Here is a 15,322-nt window from a genome sequence, read left to right on the forward strand (position 1 = left end):
AGGACAACCATGGGGCCCTCCCGAGGCCTCTTCCATTCCACGAGAAGGGCTGTGCTGGCTCAGTCTCGCACGCCACTTCCCTGCTGAGAGCACATGTCCAGAGAAGCAGCCCCAAGTGGCAAAGTGCTGTGATGCCCGTGAGGGACCAGCCCTGCTTCTCCGAGACCTTCTCAGGAGTAGGCCACACCCTGTAAGAAGCCCGAGGTCCTGGTGATACCCTGACCTTGACCGCCCCTCCCCCCCCCCCCCCGCGGGAAGGCAGCACCTCTCCTGGGACAGAGCTGCACCAGCCAAGTAACCCGGATGCGACCATCCAGCCCCAACACTAGGCTCCCTATTAACCCTCTGGCACCAGTGGGTCCCTTCCCATTATATACACTTTACACAAGACACGCTGCTCGAGGTCGGGCTGTCTGCACAGCCGACTCCCGGGGGCTCTCGGGAAAACGGGCACTGGGTCAATGGGCACGCGGCTGCACCCAGGACTCTGTTACAACACGGGGCTTCCAGTTGCAAAGCTACAAAATCAAGTCTTCAGAGCAAGTCTTCGCTTTCAAAAGAGTTTTAATTACAAATGTGATTCTGAAGCCCGGACACACAATAGTGACACCCTCTCAGAGGGAACCCACCACTCCATACAACTGCGTGTCCATGTGTACATGTGCACACATGTGGGTGTGCACGTGAGAGCACACACGTACGCATATGCGTGTGCGCACGTGCGTGTGTTTGTGTTTGCGCGCCCGCATGCAGCAGATTGTCTTCCATTTAGAGTGGTACCATGATCTACGTGTTGATATTTCTACAGAAAGAAACAGTCACCTGATCAGGACATGTGCAGAGATGGATGTACACCCGTGTTCTGTAAAATAACCCCAATTCACCTGTAAGTAGCCTCTGCTCTGACCCCCCAGTGCACACCAGGTGTGGCCTCCTGTATCCTGAGTTTCAAATACATGCTGGGAAAACAAGGACACAGTGCTGTGGTGACAGACCAAACGTCCTAACGAGTGACTTGTTTTGTGACATGGGTTTGGCCTGCAATGACAGTGCAGCCCTGGTGACCAGAGCAGACACGGCCAGAGACAGGGCTCCCTTCAAGGCTGGGAGCCCTGGTCAACAACTTACAGTGTTTCTGGACCCTGTCATGGCAATGCTTCCTTTTGCGTATACAGCTGGCAATTAATGCATGTCTAGCTCTTCAGCAAATCCTAGTCAAGCAGCTTTAACTTAAATATTTAAAAGTTATCTTTACATCATTGAAGGTTGGCAAAAAAACACAGAACCTGACAGCGACCCATTTCATTTAATCCAATGCTCTGAAACACTCATTTTGTTCCGACGCAGACAGCAGTTCCTGGCCGCAGAGAGCTCGCTGCAGGGTTAGTTTCAAGATCTGTCTTTTCTGTTATTGGTTCCAATTTAAACTACTTTTGGATACTCTGTGACACTGCATTCTAAGGAGCAACACGGTCCCTCCTTCCTGTGCCTTCCACCAGTTTCAAATGTATCATCAAGGCTGCTGTCGGTTGAGCACGCCCCAGCTGACCTGTCACATAAAAGGAGTTGAAGAATGTTCCTTCTCAAGTCTTAATGAAAACATGATGATCCCAAGGGAAGCTTTATGAAGAGACGGCAACAGTAGTGAATGGTTGGCAATCAAAAGTTAATTAGGATTGAGTCCTCAGCCAGGATGGTGCTTTCTCCGTGAACACGGTCCTTAGAAAGGCCGGTGCTGCCGTACCCGGAACTCAAGGAGCCACGTGGCGGAGTCCAGCCTGGCAGGGGTCCGGGTCCTGGGGCACTCACAGACCTCAGTAGATGTCCGGGCAGCCTGAGAAATCCCGCTCGAAGTAGCCCCCTGAGTACAGCCAGTCGGGGGTCCCAGTGTGTGGATTCCTGCCCTGGTGGAACCACCTGCAACACAGAAGAGGCTCAGGGAGTGGCTGGGCAGTCACGGTCGCCGGCCTTCTCAGGTAGGACAGAGAACCCTCTAATTAGCCATCACCCAGAAACGTGCGTTTCTAAAGGCAGCCACTTCAACTCAGGCTTAGTAATCACATTTTCACACCTACACTCACCCTGCACACATCCCCAATGTCAGCCTCACTTCCTGACAAAAACAGAAAACACTCAGGCGGGGCCATCACCAGAGAAGGGGCGCTGAACCCCAAGCCACTCTGTGCCTTCCCAGGTGAGAACAGTGACAGTGCTATTTCCACCCTTTCGAGCAGCCAGGTCTGCATGGTCTGTTAACTAGGAGGGGCGGGATCAAGGACAGAGAGGGTCACAGTGGCCTCCAGCTTGTCTATGAGCCAATCCAGTCACTGTCATTAGCCTCCGTCAGGCTCCCAGCGCAACGGTCACCCACCCTTGGCCTCTGCGCGGTGGGAGAGGGAGTGGGTATGGAGGACTCGAGAGGTAGAAGTAATTGTCTTCTCAGGATAAAATGTCATTATTTTTACAATAAATAAAAAAAATACAACGAAGGAACATTGACTATTTTCAAACTATCGTTTTCTGAAACAGCAAATTCCACATATCAAACTATCTTACCTTATAATAGAGAAACATGCAAATTGACCGCACCTCCACTATGCCCACGATTGAGCCGGCAGGAGGCTGGGGGCGGGACTCCGGGTGGCATATCCGCCGTTGAGAAGTTCAAGATGGCGGTGCCAAGTGGCCGGGCCCATGCCGCTGCTCCCGGGGGTGCCTTGGGCGATCGGCACCCGGGGGGACGTGGCCGGGCCCATCGGCATCCCGGGGGGGGCGTGGCCGGGCCCATGCCACCGCTCCCCGGGGTGCCTGGGGCGATCGGCACCCTGGGGGGGCGTGGCCGGGCCCATCGGCACCCCGGGGGGGCGTGGCCGGACCCATGCCGCCGCTCCCAGGGGTGCCTGAAGCGATCGGCACCCCGTGGGGGCGTGGCCGGGCCCATGCCGCCACTCCCTGGGGTGCCTGGGGCAATCGGCACCCCGGGGGTCGTGGCCGGGCCCATCGGCACCCAGGGGGGGGCGTGGCCGGACCCATGCCGCCACTCCCGGGGGTGCCTGAAGCGATCGGCACCCCGGGGGGCGTGGCCGGGCCCATCGGCATCCCGGGGGGGCGTGGCCGGGCCCATGCCGCTGCTCCCGGGGGTGCCTGGGGCGATCGGCCACCTAGGGGGGCGTGTCCGGGCCCCTCCCGCCCCTCCCGTGGGTCCCGGGGTTGATCGTCCACCTGGGAGGGCGTGGCCCTGCCTCTCCCGCCCCTCCCGGGGGTCCCGGGGTTGTTCGTCCACCTGGGAGGGCATGGTCCTGCCCCTCCCGCCCCTCCCGGGGGTCCGGGGGACGATCGGCCACCTGGAGGGCGTGGCCCGGCCCCTCCCGCCGCTCCCGGGGGTCCCAGGGGCCGAGGCTTTCCGGGCCTTGGGCACCAGCGGGGAGCCTGCACCGATCGCAGGAAACCACTGGGGGTTGGCTCCTGTGATCAGTAGCAGGGACGCTGGGTGCGGCGAGCCCAAGGCCATGAAAGCCTGGGGCGGAGGCTTTCCCGGCCTTGGGCACCAGTGGGCAGCCTGCATGGATCGCAGGAAACCACTGGGGTTCTGCTCCTGCGATTCTTAGCAAGGATGTTGGGTGCTGCCGAGCCCAAGGCCACCGCCCGGGGCCAAGCCCCGACCCTGAAAAAGGCAGAAGGCGGTGGCCACAGCCAAGGCCTGGGTCCCTGGTGCCGGCAGAAAACAGGCAGCCAGGTGAATGAAGGTCTATTGCACGAATCTTCGTGCAAACGGGCTACTAGTCCTATATAATAAAGAGGTAATATGCAAATTGACCATCACACCCTCCCATAAGATGGCCACCCCCATGTGGTCTCAAGATGGCCGCCATAAGATGGCCGGCAGGGAAGGACAGTTGTGGGCGATCAGGCCAGCAGGGGAGGGCAGTTGGGGGGGAACAGGTGGGCAGGGGAGGGTAGTTGGGGGCAACCAGGCCTGCAGGGGAGGGCAGTTGGGGGCAACCAGGCGGGCAGGGGAGGGCAGTTGGGGGCAACCAGGCCTGCAGGGGAGGGCAGTTGGGGGTGTGGGGACCAGGCCTGCAGGGGTGGGCAGTTGGGGGCGACCAGGCCTGCAGGGGAGGGCAGTTTGGGGGGGGGACCAGGCCTGCAGGGGAGGGCAGTTAGGGTTGACCGGGCTGGCAGGGGAGGGCAGTTGGAGGCGACCAGGCCAGCAAGGGAGGGCAGTTGGGGGTGATCAGGCCAGCAGGGGAGGGCAGTTGGGGGCAATTGGGCCAGCAGGAGAGCAGTTAGGCATCAATCAGGCTGGAAGGGGAGTGGTTAGGGGGTGATCAGGCTGGCAGGCAGAAGCAGTTAGGGGCAATCAGGCAGGCGAGTGGTTGGGAGCCAGCAGTCCCGGATTGTGAGAGGGATGTCCGACTGCCAGTTTAGGCTCGATCCCACAGTGATCGGGCCTAAACAAGCAGTCAGACATGCCCCGAGGGGTCCCAGATTGCCAGATTGGAGAGGGTGCAGGCTAGGCTGAGGGAATCCCCCCTGCCCCGTGCACGAATTTCATGCACAGGGCCACTAGTCCTATATAATAAAAGCCTAATATGCTAAGTGTCCCATCGTCCAGTTGGCCATTCAACCAATCAAAGCATAATATGCTATTGATATGCTAAGGACATTCAACCGCTTGCTATGACATGCACTGACCACCAGGGGGCAGACAGTCGAGCAGTCAACCAATCACTATGACATGCACTAACCACCAGGGGGCAGATGCTCTGACTGGTAGGTTATATTGCTGCTGAGGTCCAGCTAATCAGGACTGAGCGAGATGGCCGGACATGCCCTGGAGCCATCCTGTGGTCCCTCCTTTGCTGGCCAACCTCCCGCGTCCCTCCCTGGCCCCAATTGTGCACCAATGGGGTCCCTCAGCTTGGCCTGCGACCTCTCACAATCTGGGCTAAGGGACCCCCCCGACCCCGAGTGCACGAATTTCATGCACCGGGCCTCTAGTTAAGAGCATAATATTAAGCGAAATTGGAAGCCCAACCTTTGAAAGTTAGTTTTAAAAACGATAGCCACATAAAAGTCACCAGGTGACTTCACTGGGCCCTGAACACAACAGACAGGCAAAAATATCCTGGTTAACAACTCAGAACCACCAGAGTTTTCTAAGACTAAAATTGTAGCTTACATGTACCTTTAAATTTTGTTTAAACATTACAGTACTTAACCAAGTCCTTATTAAGTGGACTGCTGTCACATCTATAATAATAAAAGTGTAATATGCTTATTAGACTGGACATCCTTCCGACGAAGCCGGGGCTGCTAGTGGCCCGAGGGGAAGAAAGGCCTTGCATGAATTTCATGCAGCGGGCATCTAGTAATGACTACAAAAGAACAAATGACAACTGATTTGAGATACTCCTCCTGGACGGCTTCCTCTGGGTCAAGGCCTGTGCAGACACACACATGTGCATTCCACTCACATGTTCATGGGATGAGTGCTCCCAGGCATGGGAAAGACAGCCAGCCTGCTCCCATCACGGTTCTGGGGCGCTGTGTCATATGGATGGGGAACATGTGGGGACAGCACGCTGCTCCAGCAGCACGTCGGTGGCTTCTGGGCGCACAGTACCTCTTCTCTGAGAACTGCGTTTCCCCTCAGTTAGTGGCTTGGCTCTGGCTACATTTTCTTTTTAATTTACCATACTTAAAAAAGTACTCAGGGTCAAATACCCAGGGGCCAGGTTGGGAAGGCCGGTCCCAGGTGACCTGTCTCACACCAGCAGGTGGCACTACTTTTGGGAGCATCGTCCTATCAGCGTGGTGGGTACAGCCTGGACAAGGAGCTGTTGCCACCATCGTAGCCAAAGCAGAGATGGCTTCTCAGCCACAGGTGTGTGCAGTCCTCCTCACTGTCCCCAGGTGTGTGCAGTCCTCCTCACTGTCCCCAGGTGTGTGGGGCCCTCCTCACTGTCCCCAGGTGTGTGGGGGCCCTCCTCACTGTCCCCAGGTGTGTGTAGTCCTCCTCACTGTCCCCAGGTGTGTGCGGGCCCTCCTCACTGTCCCCAGGTGTGTGGGGGCCCTCCTCACTGTCCCCAGGTGTGTGGGGGTCCTCCTCACTGTCCCCAGGTGTGTGCGGGCCCTCCTCACTGTCCCCAGGTATGTGCAGTCCTCCTCACTGTCCCCAGGTGTGTGCGGGCCCTCTTCACTGTCCCCAGGTGTGTGCGGGCCCTCCTCACTGTCTCCAGGTGTGTGGGGGCCCTCCTCACTGTCCCCAGGTGTGTGAGGGCCCATCTCACTGTCCCCAGGTGTGTGGGGGCCCTCCTCACTGTCCCCAGGTGTGTGCAGCCCTCCTCACTGTCCCCAGGTGTGTGGGGGCCCTCCTCACTGTCCCCAGGTGTGTGCAGTCCTCCTCACCGTCCCCAGGTGTGTGGGGGCCCTCCTCACTGTCCCCAGGTGTGTGCAGCCCTCCTCACTGTCCCCAGGTGTGTGCGGGCCCTCCTCACTGTCCCCAGGTGTGTGCGGGCCCTCCTCACTGTCTCCAGGTGTGTGGGGGCCCTCCTCACTGTCCCCAGGTGTGTGCAGTCCTCCTCACCGTCCCCAGGTGTGTGGGGGCCCTCCTCACTGTCCCCAGGTGTGTGCAGCCCTCTTCACTGTCCCCAGGTGTGTGCAGCCCTCTTCACTGTCCCCAGGTGTGTGCAGCCCTCTTCACTGTCCCCAGGTGTGTGGGGGCCCTCCTCACTGTCCCCAGGTGTGTGGGGGCCCTCCTCACTGTCCCCAGGTGTGTGGGGGCCCTCCTCACTGTCCCCAGGTGTGTGAGGGTCCTCCTCACTGTCCCCAGGTGTGTGCGGGCCCTCCTCACTGTCCCCAGGTGTGTGAGGGCCCATCTCACTGTCCCCAGGTGTGTGCGGGCCCTCCTCACTGTCCCCAGGTGTGTGAGGGCCCAGCTCACTGTCCCCAGGTGTGTGAGGGCCCATCTCACTGTCTCCAGGTGGGTTGAGGGCCCTCCTCACTGTCCCCTCATCCACGCAGGGCCTCACCTTGTCTGCCACTCAGTGTCCTCCTTGGCACGCCCCTTCCGGGCTTCCCTCTGCTTCTCCTCCAGCCGCTCCTTCTCCTGGCTCGCCAGATCTAGGCCCAAGCACACAGGCTGCGTTAGGAGTCAGGTGGACAGTGACGCTCCTGGACACCCTTGTTCGAAAACCATGGAGAGTAACTGTCATCAGGAACCTAAACCCAAAGGCCTAGGCCTCGGGTGTCGAGGGACAATGGGGTCCTAGTGCAGTACCAGCCACGGGCAGGTGCTCAGCTCCTGGGGCCATGTCACCCACAGGGGCGGTGTCAATAGAGCCCTGGCATGGGTCCTTATTTCCCTCGCACAGACGGTCACATTTAACCTTAACCTTCAGGTCAGCGGCTGTGCTGTCCCAAGGACTGAGGACCCTGACCACAGGCCCCCACCTACCGCCCTGCCATCCACACTCGTCCCTGAGCAATGTGCTGACCCCACGAACTGCAGCAGGCGCACCTGCATGGACACCGGGAGTCGTGCTGCTGACCTAGCTCAGAGTGATGCATGGTGAGCAGGAGGCAGCCGCTCGTCACACTGACCCCTCCTGCCGCCCTGTACAGCGGTCACCCAGCGTGTGCCGCCAGGTGCCGGACTCAGGACTGTCTCATCCCACCTGCAGCAGGGCCCCACACGACAAGCCGTGGGGACTTTAATGAACAGCACGCGGGTTCTGAAAGGCAGCCCTATATTCTACCTAAGAATCGAGTATTGGGACTTGACTTCTGTGTGTATTCCTCTTCATCGCATTTTTCTAGTCACTTAACCTTACTGTTATTTACAACAGGATTGGTCTCCTACAGGCTGGAACTCTGAAACCGTCACCCAGGCAGTCCGCGTGCTCTGTGCCGGGGGACCTAGCGCCTGTTTGCTCGTGAAAGGCCGCTGCATTCCTTCTGCTCGTCCCCGGGCAGCCACGCAACTGCCCCCAATGCCCAGGCACGCACCCATGTTGCCGTTCTCCATGCTTCGGATGTCGGGACGCAGGCGGCAGTCTGTGGGGGCCAGGATCTTCTCCATGCCCGTCTGCAGTTCGTTGAGACTAACAGTGAAACTGGTGAAGTTATACATCTGAGGACAGACAGAAATCTGTGACGGCCACAGCGTTCTCTCCTGGGCACCGCCCACTCTGGAGCCACAGACACGCTCCCCGGAGACGCCCCCGTCAGGATCACGCAGGGGCAGGGCTCCTTCCTGGGCCTGAGACGCACCAGCCTCAGGCTCCTCTGGGCCACCCCACTTGATGCCCAACCTGTAGGTCTGACTCCCCAACATCTCTGGGATGAGTGGTTTATTTTTTACATGCTCTGCTATGTTATTGGACATGGTAATACAATAAAAAATTATAATACATTGTATATTTATTCTATATATAAATAATTCATAATATGAAAATATATAATTTATTACAGTGTTATATTTATCATGTATTTTCATATATATTATTGCATGTAACAAATTTATATGTAATACAAATTGTAAGTTTAATTTTCAAAAATAAATATCAAAATGCACTGACGCATTTAAATTGACACGCTGGGAAAACAACCCCTGCAAGCCACTCTGGAAACCCCTTTGGGTAAGATGTGGTTGTATAGACTTTCCAGGGCACACCATGTGTCCCGAGGCACCTCTACCCAGGAGTATCCGGGGCCACTGTGATACTGTGATGTGTGCAGACATGCGTGTCAATTCTGTGTCAACATGCCACCACGACTCATGTAGAGAGAGCATTGCTGTGTAGCTGGGAGAGTGGGGTGAGGTCGGGGCTGGCGGAGGCTCTGCGGGACAGGAAGTCCTCGGAGGCTCACACTGAGAACTCAGTCTGATCAGGGATGGAGGGTCCTCTGTCTGCTCTGGGACAGAGGACTGAGGTAGCAGCTGGTGGGCACATGGGGTTGGAAGGGCAGGTAGGGGGGAAGCACTGACCTGGGCAGAGTTGGGGGGCCGGGTGTTGATCCTCCAGAGGAGCCTGCTGCCTGGAATGACCTGCACAGTGTCCTGGACCTCAGGCACAGCGTCCACCACTTCAGTGTCAGCGTCCTCCACGCCGATGCCCTGAAACGCAGAGCATGCTGGTCGGCAGCCGGAGGGAGTGGCTCTTGGAGTGCTTTTCACCCCGTGCTGAGCCCACGCAGAGCAAGATGCGCTGCTGAGGAGGGAGGCGCCGCTGCCCCGCTGTGACCTACAGACTGGCTCCTGCGTCTGCCGTGCTCACCTCCCCCTGCACAGGCTCCTGCACAGGGGTCCCCAAACACAGGGTGCCGAGTCAGCGGCAGGCACAGCTGTCCTCCTGGGAGTGCAGGCACCGTGAAAGGATGAACTGGCACCATGAAAGCACGTTCATCTAAGCTGAGGGGACTTGAACAGCTCATTTCTGAGAGGGCACTTCCCTCCATGCTGCCCTCAATAAGGACGTGGTCCAGATGGGTGATCGCATGATATCCCAGCACTTCTAGACCACACCCCACTGGAGACCAAACCCTTTAAAGAGATATGCCACCTGCGGTTACCTTTCAAACCCAAGGGGGCCTGGAGATGGAGCAGTGGTTATTCATGCAGCTGTTGGGGGACAGTGTGCTGGTGTGATAAGTGTCAGTGTGACCCACGCAGTTTAAGGGCCTGTCACCTGACAGCAGGCTCCACAGTGAGGTCCAGAGCTAAACCGGGACAAGACTCTGTCCCCTCCAGGTTGCCCAGGACAGCAAAGCTCCGTGCACACACCGACGGCATCAGCCATGGGTCTAACGCGCCGGTCTGCACAGTCTCTCAGTGGAATTTCATTTCTCTGAGGGACACACGTCATTGGAAGCCACACTGACAGCACATGGGAACCACCACATGAAGACGCGGAGCAGCCGGGAAGGCCCTGCGCCGCCTGAGAGGGGCGTGTCTTCTAGAACCTGGGACACCTCTATAAGCCATTTCCAGGTCCAGCTCCGAGGCCTGAGGGCGGCGGGATGCACACTCCCGGGAGAAGCCTCCCCGCCTGGCACAGCCCTGACTGCGGGTGTCATCTGGGCTCAGAAAGGAAGCAGCAGAAAGGACACTCCCTCGCTTGAACAGGTCTAAGCTAACCGGGGCAGGCAGACAGGAGGTTTGTTAAGAGGCATCCAGAACATGGCATTTCCAGAAGGAAATGGAGGCGCCTGGTGTATCTACCTTGCTTGTCTCGGGGACAGACAGACGCTGCGACACAGGGCCCGTGTCCTCCGTGCTGTCAGAGTGCAGATAAACCCTCCCAACCCAGAGGCCCACAGACAGCAGCTTCACTGACAGGCGGGTTCTGTGCATCGTCTTCCCACAGGGCCCTGCTGGGGGTCACGGCTGGTTTCCGGAGCCTCTGCCAAACAGTGCCAGGAGCTGGGCAGGAGCGGGGCAGGAGCCGGGCAAAAGAGGGGCAGGAGCCGGGCAGGAGCGGGGCAGGAGCAGGGCAGGAGCCGGGCAGGAGTGGGGTAGGAGCTGGGCAGCGTCTTACCGGCTGTGACTTCCTCGGGGTCTCACCCCTCCGCTCCTGCTTCCTGAAGGACTCGTACGCCGCAGGGTCTATGCCCCACAAACACTCGGTCCACTTGCCGTAGATGATGAACAGCTTCTTTTTGCTGGAACAAAGGGGTAGAAACCAAGCTCAGACAGACCGCCACCCCAATGCAGCGCTCCCACTTCAGCCGTGGCATCGAGTCCTGTCTGGCTGTCTTCTCACCAAGCTCAGGCTACCTCTGCACAAAAACGCAAAGACGAAAATTTGCATTTTAGGATCTCTGCTCCTGCCATTCGACACCGATGGTCCTAATTATCGAATACTCCAAAGGGAAAGGAAGAGGGAAGGGACAACAGCTAACAGGGGGGACGAGGGTGGAGACAAGCGGAAGAGTCCATGTTCAGATGTAAAACCCCGTGTGCCGATCTCCCCGTGAGCGCGCTGACTTCGAGCCCTTTCTCTATAAACCCCGGGAACAGGCCTCCTCCGGTTGAGTTTGCTTTATCCTCAAGGCCACACGTCAGAGCTTCACTGACAGGCGGATTCTGTGTCCTTCTGCCCACCTGCTTCCTCAGGTAGTAACCACCTCTGGGGACCTTCCCAGATGGGCCACCTGCTGGCTCCCCAAGGAGCAGTGCCAGTGTCGGGCTGCTCCTGCTGCATCTTCGGGGGAGAGCACAGTGGGCCCCGAGCTCCTGGAGATGCTGCTCTGCCAGGGCAGGGCCCCGGGGCACCCGGTCTCAGAGGCCCAGCCTGGAGGACGCACTCCTCTCAGGAGACACAGCTCGGTGGGCGCGCACTGTCACTAACAGGCCCAGCGTCAGGAAATCGCTCACTCAAATTTGGGGTGAAAAACAGAAAACCAGACCAGAGTTCAACATGCTCACAGTGGGTGCTGCACCCACACCCATGGCCGTTCCTGAGGGCGGATGGGCCGAGTCGTAGTGGCACGGTGACCCAGGCTGAGTGGGGCTGGGCAGAAGACCTGCTTCCCCTAGGAGCGTGTTTCTACTGAACATGTACAGATTCTGGGGGCGGAAAGGAGCCTTGGCCAGTACATGGGCCAAAATACTTATGGGGAAAAATGAGAAAATTGAGACCCAAAATGAGATTACTAAACCAAAGAGGGGGAAAAACTCAGAAAATTTGTTAAAATGATACTAACCATTTCTCTGCTCACAAAGCCTTTAAACTTCCCTAGTTTATGGACTGGAAAGAACCAATGTCATGCAGATGAAGCTCACAGAGCCACGTGCGAGCTTCGCCTACCACCTGCACGCATGGTGCGGGAGGAGGACATGTGGTCAGATTCCCAGCCGCGCTATCTGCAAACCTGCAGCAGCATCTCAGGAAACCTCCTGCTTCCTTGTGTCCATTTACCTTTTACCCTTGCGAGAGGGTGACATGGGCCCAACCACTCCCCACCCTTGAAATGACACCAAAGCTGCTTTTATCTCATTATGCTCAATCATGAAATGTTTTTCTAAGTAAAAAACGGGTATAAAAGGGTCCTAATTTTTTCTGCCCTGAACAGACATCACTGGTTTAAGGACCTTTGAAGCGCACACATACTCTCGGAGCAGACCCGCACGTGGACCTACTTTTTGTCTTGAATGTGTCCTTCCACTTTGTGAAGCTCTTTCCCAAACAGCCCGCATGGTCTGAAGTGAAGCACACACTTATCCCCAGTCCTGCGGGAGAAGCACAGGCCTCGGTGTGGGACTTGAGCCGTCCAGAAAGATGAGAGAGCAGGAGAGAAGGTGAGAGAGCAAGAGCAAGAACGGGAGTGGGAGAGGGAGAGGAAGCAAGAGCGGGGGAGGAGGGAGAGCGGGCAGACAGAGGCTGCCTGGGGCTGGGGGTGCCATCAGGGAGTGACAGCCAAGGGCACAGGGACCTTTCCAGGGTGACGGGAAGGCTCCAACAGTGCCCGCGGGTGACAGCTGCACAATTCAGTACACTTAGTACATATCACTCTATCCTCAGGTGCCCACTTTTACTGGGTGGACTTTATGACATGTGAATTACATCTCAATGAGGTTGTGGAAAACAGAACTGGTGTCATAGATGTCCAGGAAGAAGGAATGACAGGCCGCAGTGTGGACAGGACAGAGGATGGTCACTGTATTGTTTAAAATTTCAAAATAAGTTAACTTGTGATTAGAAAGAAAATTTTCAACACAGAGCGTGAATGGTGCCTCACGCTGACCAGAACCAGTTCCCACCAACACGAGCCCAGGGCTCCCTGTCTGGACACCGAGGGTGGACAGCGAGGAGCAGGAAGCAGAGCAGAGTGAAAGCGAGTCCTGAGATCACAGCCAGCGCTCCAGGACAGCGGTGTGTGGGGCCCCCCACGCAGCGTGTGGTACCTGTGGTTTAGGATCTCCATCGTCCCGTACTGCTCTATCCAGAGCTTCCCGATAATCACGTTGTGCACACAGCAGGTAGGGTTGGTCCAGGTGTAGGCCTCATTGTGTCTGTCAGAGAGACCAGAAAACACGCCTGTCAGAGCCAGCAGACACCACGGGGTGCAGGACAGAGGAAAGCAGCAGCAGGGAGTAATTGCCCTAATACCCACAGCAGAGAGCACTGCTTTGAACTCCCTCCAACAGCGGCTCCTTAGCATTCGTTTGAAATTTATTTCTTCTTTCCTTTGTAGCAACAACAAAGGTTTCTACTTGATATCAATGAGACTGAGACAAAGAGCTCTTCTGTGAGGATGTGAGAGCCACCACCTCCCGCCAGGTGCTCCCAGTGGGATGCGTGGTCTGCGTTTTGCAACAGCACTGCCCACACCTTCCCTTTTGTTCCTCATCCTCCCCCGTGACCTGACCCCAGAAGAAAAGGCCGCACAGACAAGAAGTGAGCAGACTGCCAGATCTGTGCCCCAGGGAGGCTGTTTCCCCAGGGAGGCTGTGTCCCCAGGGAGGCTGCGGCAAAATCAGCTCGGTGCGGAGTATTTTATGACAAATATCTGCAATTCCTTGAATCTCCCAGTTGGAACCCAAACACCTGAACCAACAAGGTTTGCAACCTTTCAACTCTACCTGCCTTGTTCCAGGAAAGTGAAGACCACCGCGCAGTCTCCCTGAAGCGCTGCTCCCCGAGGTCCCCATGCACCCCTGGCAACCAGCCAGGCGGGGCCAACAGGGAACAGATTCCATCCAATGCTCCCCCATGGTGCTGCCACAGCTCAGACCCTCCCCCCCCCGCCCCCGGCCTGGACTCTGCGATGGCTCTGGGAGCCAGGCAGATGCTACAGACTCCGCTTTTGAGCTTTTGCTTTGAGGTGTTGTGGACAAAAAGAGGCCACATGCTAATCTGACTAATTCAGGGAAGGCCTGCATGGTCGTCTTGCAAACACAGAGACCTAAAGTAGCCACAAGGATGGTCTGAAATTAAAATCTTTAATTAAAAAGCAGTGATGGTGCGAAGTCCTGTTCTAGGTGAGTCTCTGCCCTGACGAGGTCCATCTCTACCTTAACTGAGCCTGTTGTCCTTTTGCATCTAAGACAACATATCACGGAATGTCAAAGTAATTTCCCTTTTTCTGGACCCCTCAAAGCACAGGCACCACTCTGCGAAGACTCGCCCCCCCGCCCCCCGCCCCCGCGCCGTTGTCATTGAGTTCGTTAACTGTCCTGCACCCGCCTGTGTAAAAGAAGCATGTGTCCATCATTTTACTTTTTATCCCATCCCAGAGGTTTCCCGCTTTGCTTTCTCCCGCCTCCCTCATCCATCACCAATGGAGTTCCTGTCACCACCCACGCCCTCCTGTGATGGTGACGCATAAACAAGGTGCAGAAGGCTGTTCTCCAGAGCACTGTCTCCACACGAGGAGGTTCTGCTCCCAGCAATTGTCCACAGTTTGGCTCAAATAAACTCGCAAACACTCTTCACAGGTTTGAATGTTTTTTACGTTAACAGTGTTTTGATCGACATCAGATCGGGGGCATGTAGATTTAGATTGGACAGGGGTGGGGCATCCTTGAAGGTGCCCCTTGCTGTGGCTCCCGGAATTCACCCCTCCTGCACTCAGCAGGGCGGGTCTGTGTGACCAACAGCACACGTGTGGGGGAGGGTCACAGCTGAGTCATTTCTGGGTTAGGTCATAAAAGACACTGTGGCTCCCTCCTGGTGGCTTCTCCCCTTGGATCCCTGGCTCTGAGGGATGTCAGCACCAACTGCCAGGGAAACAGGTGCTGTGCCCAAGTCCTGACGCCAACTCCCAGGAGCCCAGCATAACCCCTGCGCAGGTCCCAGCTGCTCAGAAACCACGTCCTGAGCTGCTGGGTGTGGGGTCTTCGCACAGGATAGGTCACTGCTACAACAGTGCCCGGAGTGTGTCCAGGCCACGTGGGAGCACGCCCAGGCCGCCTGGGGCATGTCCAGGTCGGCACTAACAGAGGGAGCAGACTCGGGAGGGCTCTGCTGCTGGCAGGCAGCCCCGGCCCCTCCGCACGTGGTGACCTCCCTCCAGAGAAGAGCCCCCAGGGAAGAGGTTTCCTTCCACAAACAGCATGGCTGGCCTGGCTGGTGGAGGCGGAGGGAGGCGGCTCCGGCCCAGGGAGGCTCACCTGAGAAGCTCCAGTGTGATGGTGCCCCGGGGCTCCGCTTCCACGCTCTTCCCCCAGAACTTGAGCTTCGGGTAGATGGAGCCGTGGAACAGGAAGTCCTGACCGAGTCCCTCAGAGTAAAACGCGCTAACAGGGGGGTGGTGGCTGACCTGCTCGGATATGAACCTGAACCCTAGGTCTTCCCTAGGTACGAAAACAAGAGAG

The 15,322-nt window shown here is 57.2% G+C and overlaps 1 protein-coding gene across 4 annotated transcripts in view; it reads right to left on the reverse strand.

Moving 5' to 3' along the window:
* Positions 1-546: 546 nt before the first annotated feature.
* The window catches only part of OSBPL2 (oxysterol binding protein like 2), a 39,262-nt gene continuing 24,486 nt past the window's right edge, over positions 547-15,322 (reverse strand). For all 4 annotated transcript variants that reach the window (XM_079783973.1, XM_079783970.1, XM_079783971.1 and 1 more), the window contains exons 7-14: positions 15,119-15,301; positions 12,911-13,018; positions 12,146-12,235; positions 10,542-10,665; positions 8,993-9,121; positions 8,011-8,134; positions 7,035-7,125; positions 547-1,917 (exon numbers count right to left, since the gene is read on the reverse strand). In XM_079783973.1, coding sequence (XP_079640099.1) covers positions 1,815-1,917; positions 7,035-7,125; positions 8,011-8,134; positions 8,993-9,121; positions 10,542-10,665; positions 12,146-12,235; positions 12,911-13,018; positions 15,119-15,301 — 952 coding nt within the window. In that variant the 3' untranslated portion in view covers positions 547-1,814. The remainder of the gene's footprint in view (positions 1,918-7,034; positions 7,126-8,010; positions 8,135-8,992; positions 9,122-10,541; positions 10,666-12,145; positions 12,236-12,910; positions 13,019-15,118; positions 15,302-15,322) is intronic.

This window comes from Cnephaeus nilssonii (genome assembly GCF_951640355.1).
Source record: "Cnephaeus nilssonii genome assembly, chromosome: 11".
Taxonomy (NCBI): Eukaryota; Metazoa; Chordata; class Mammalia; order Chiroptera; family Vespertilionidae; genus Cnephaeus; species Cnephaeus nilssonii.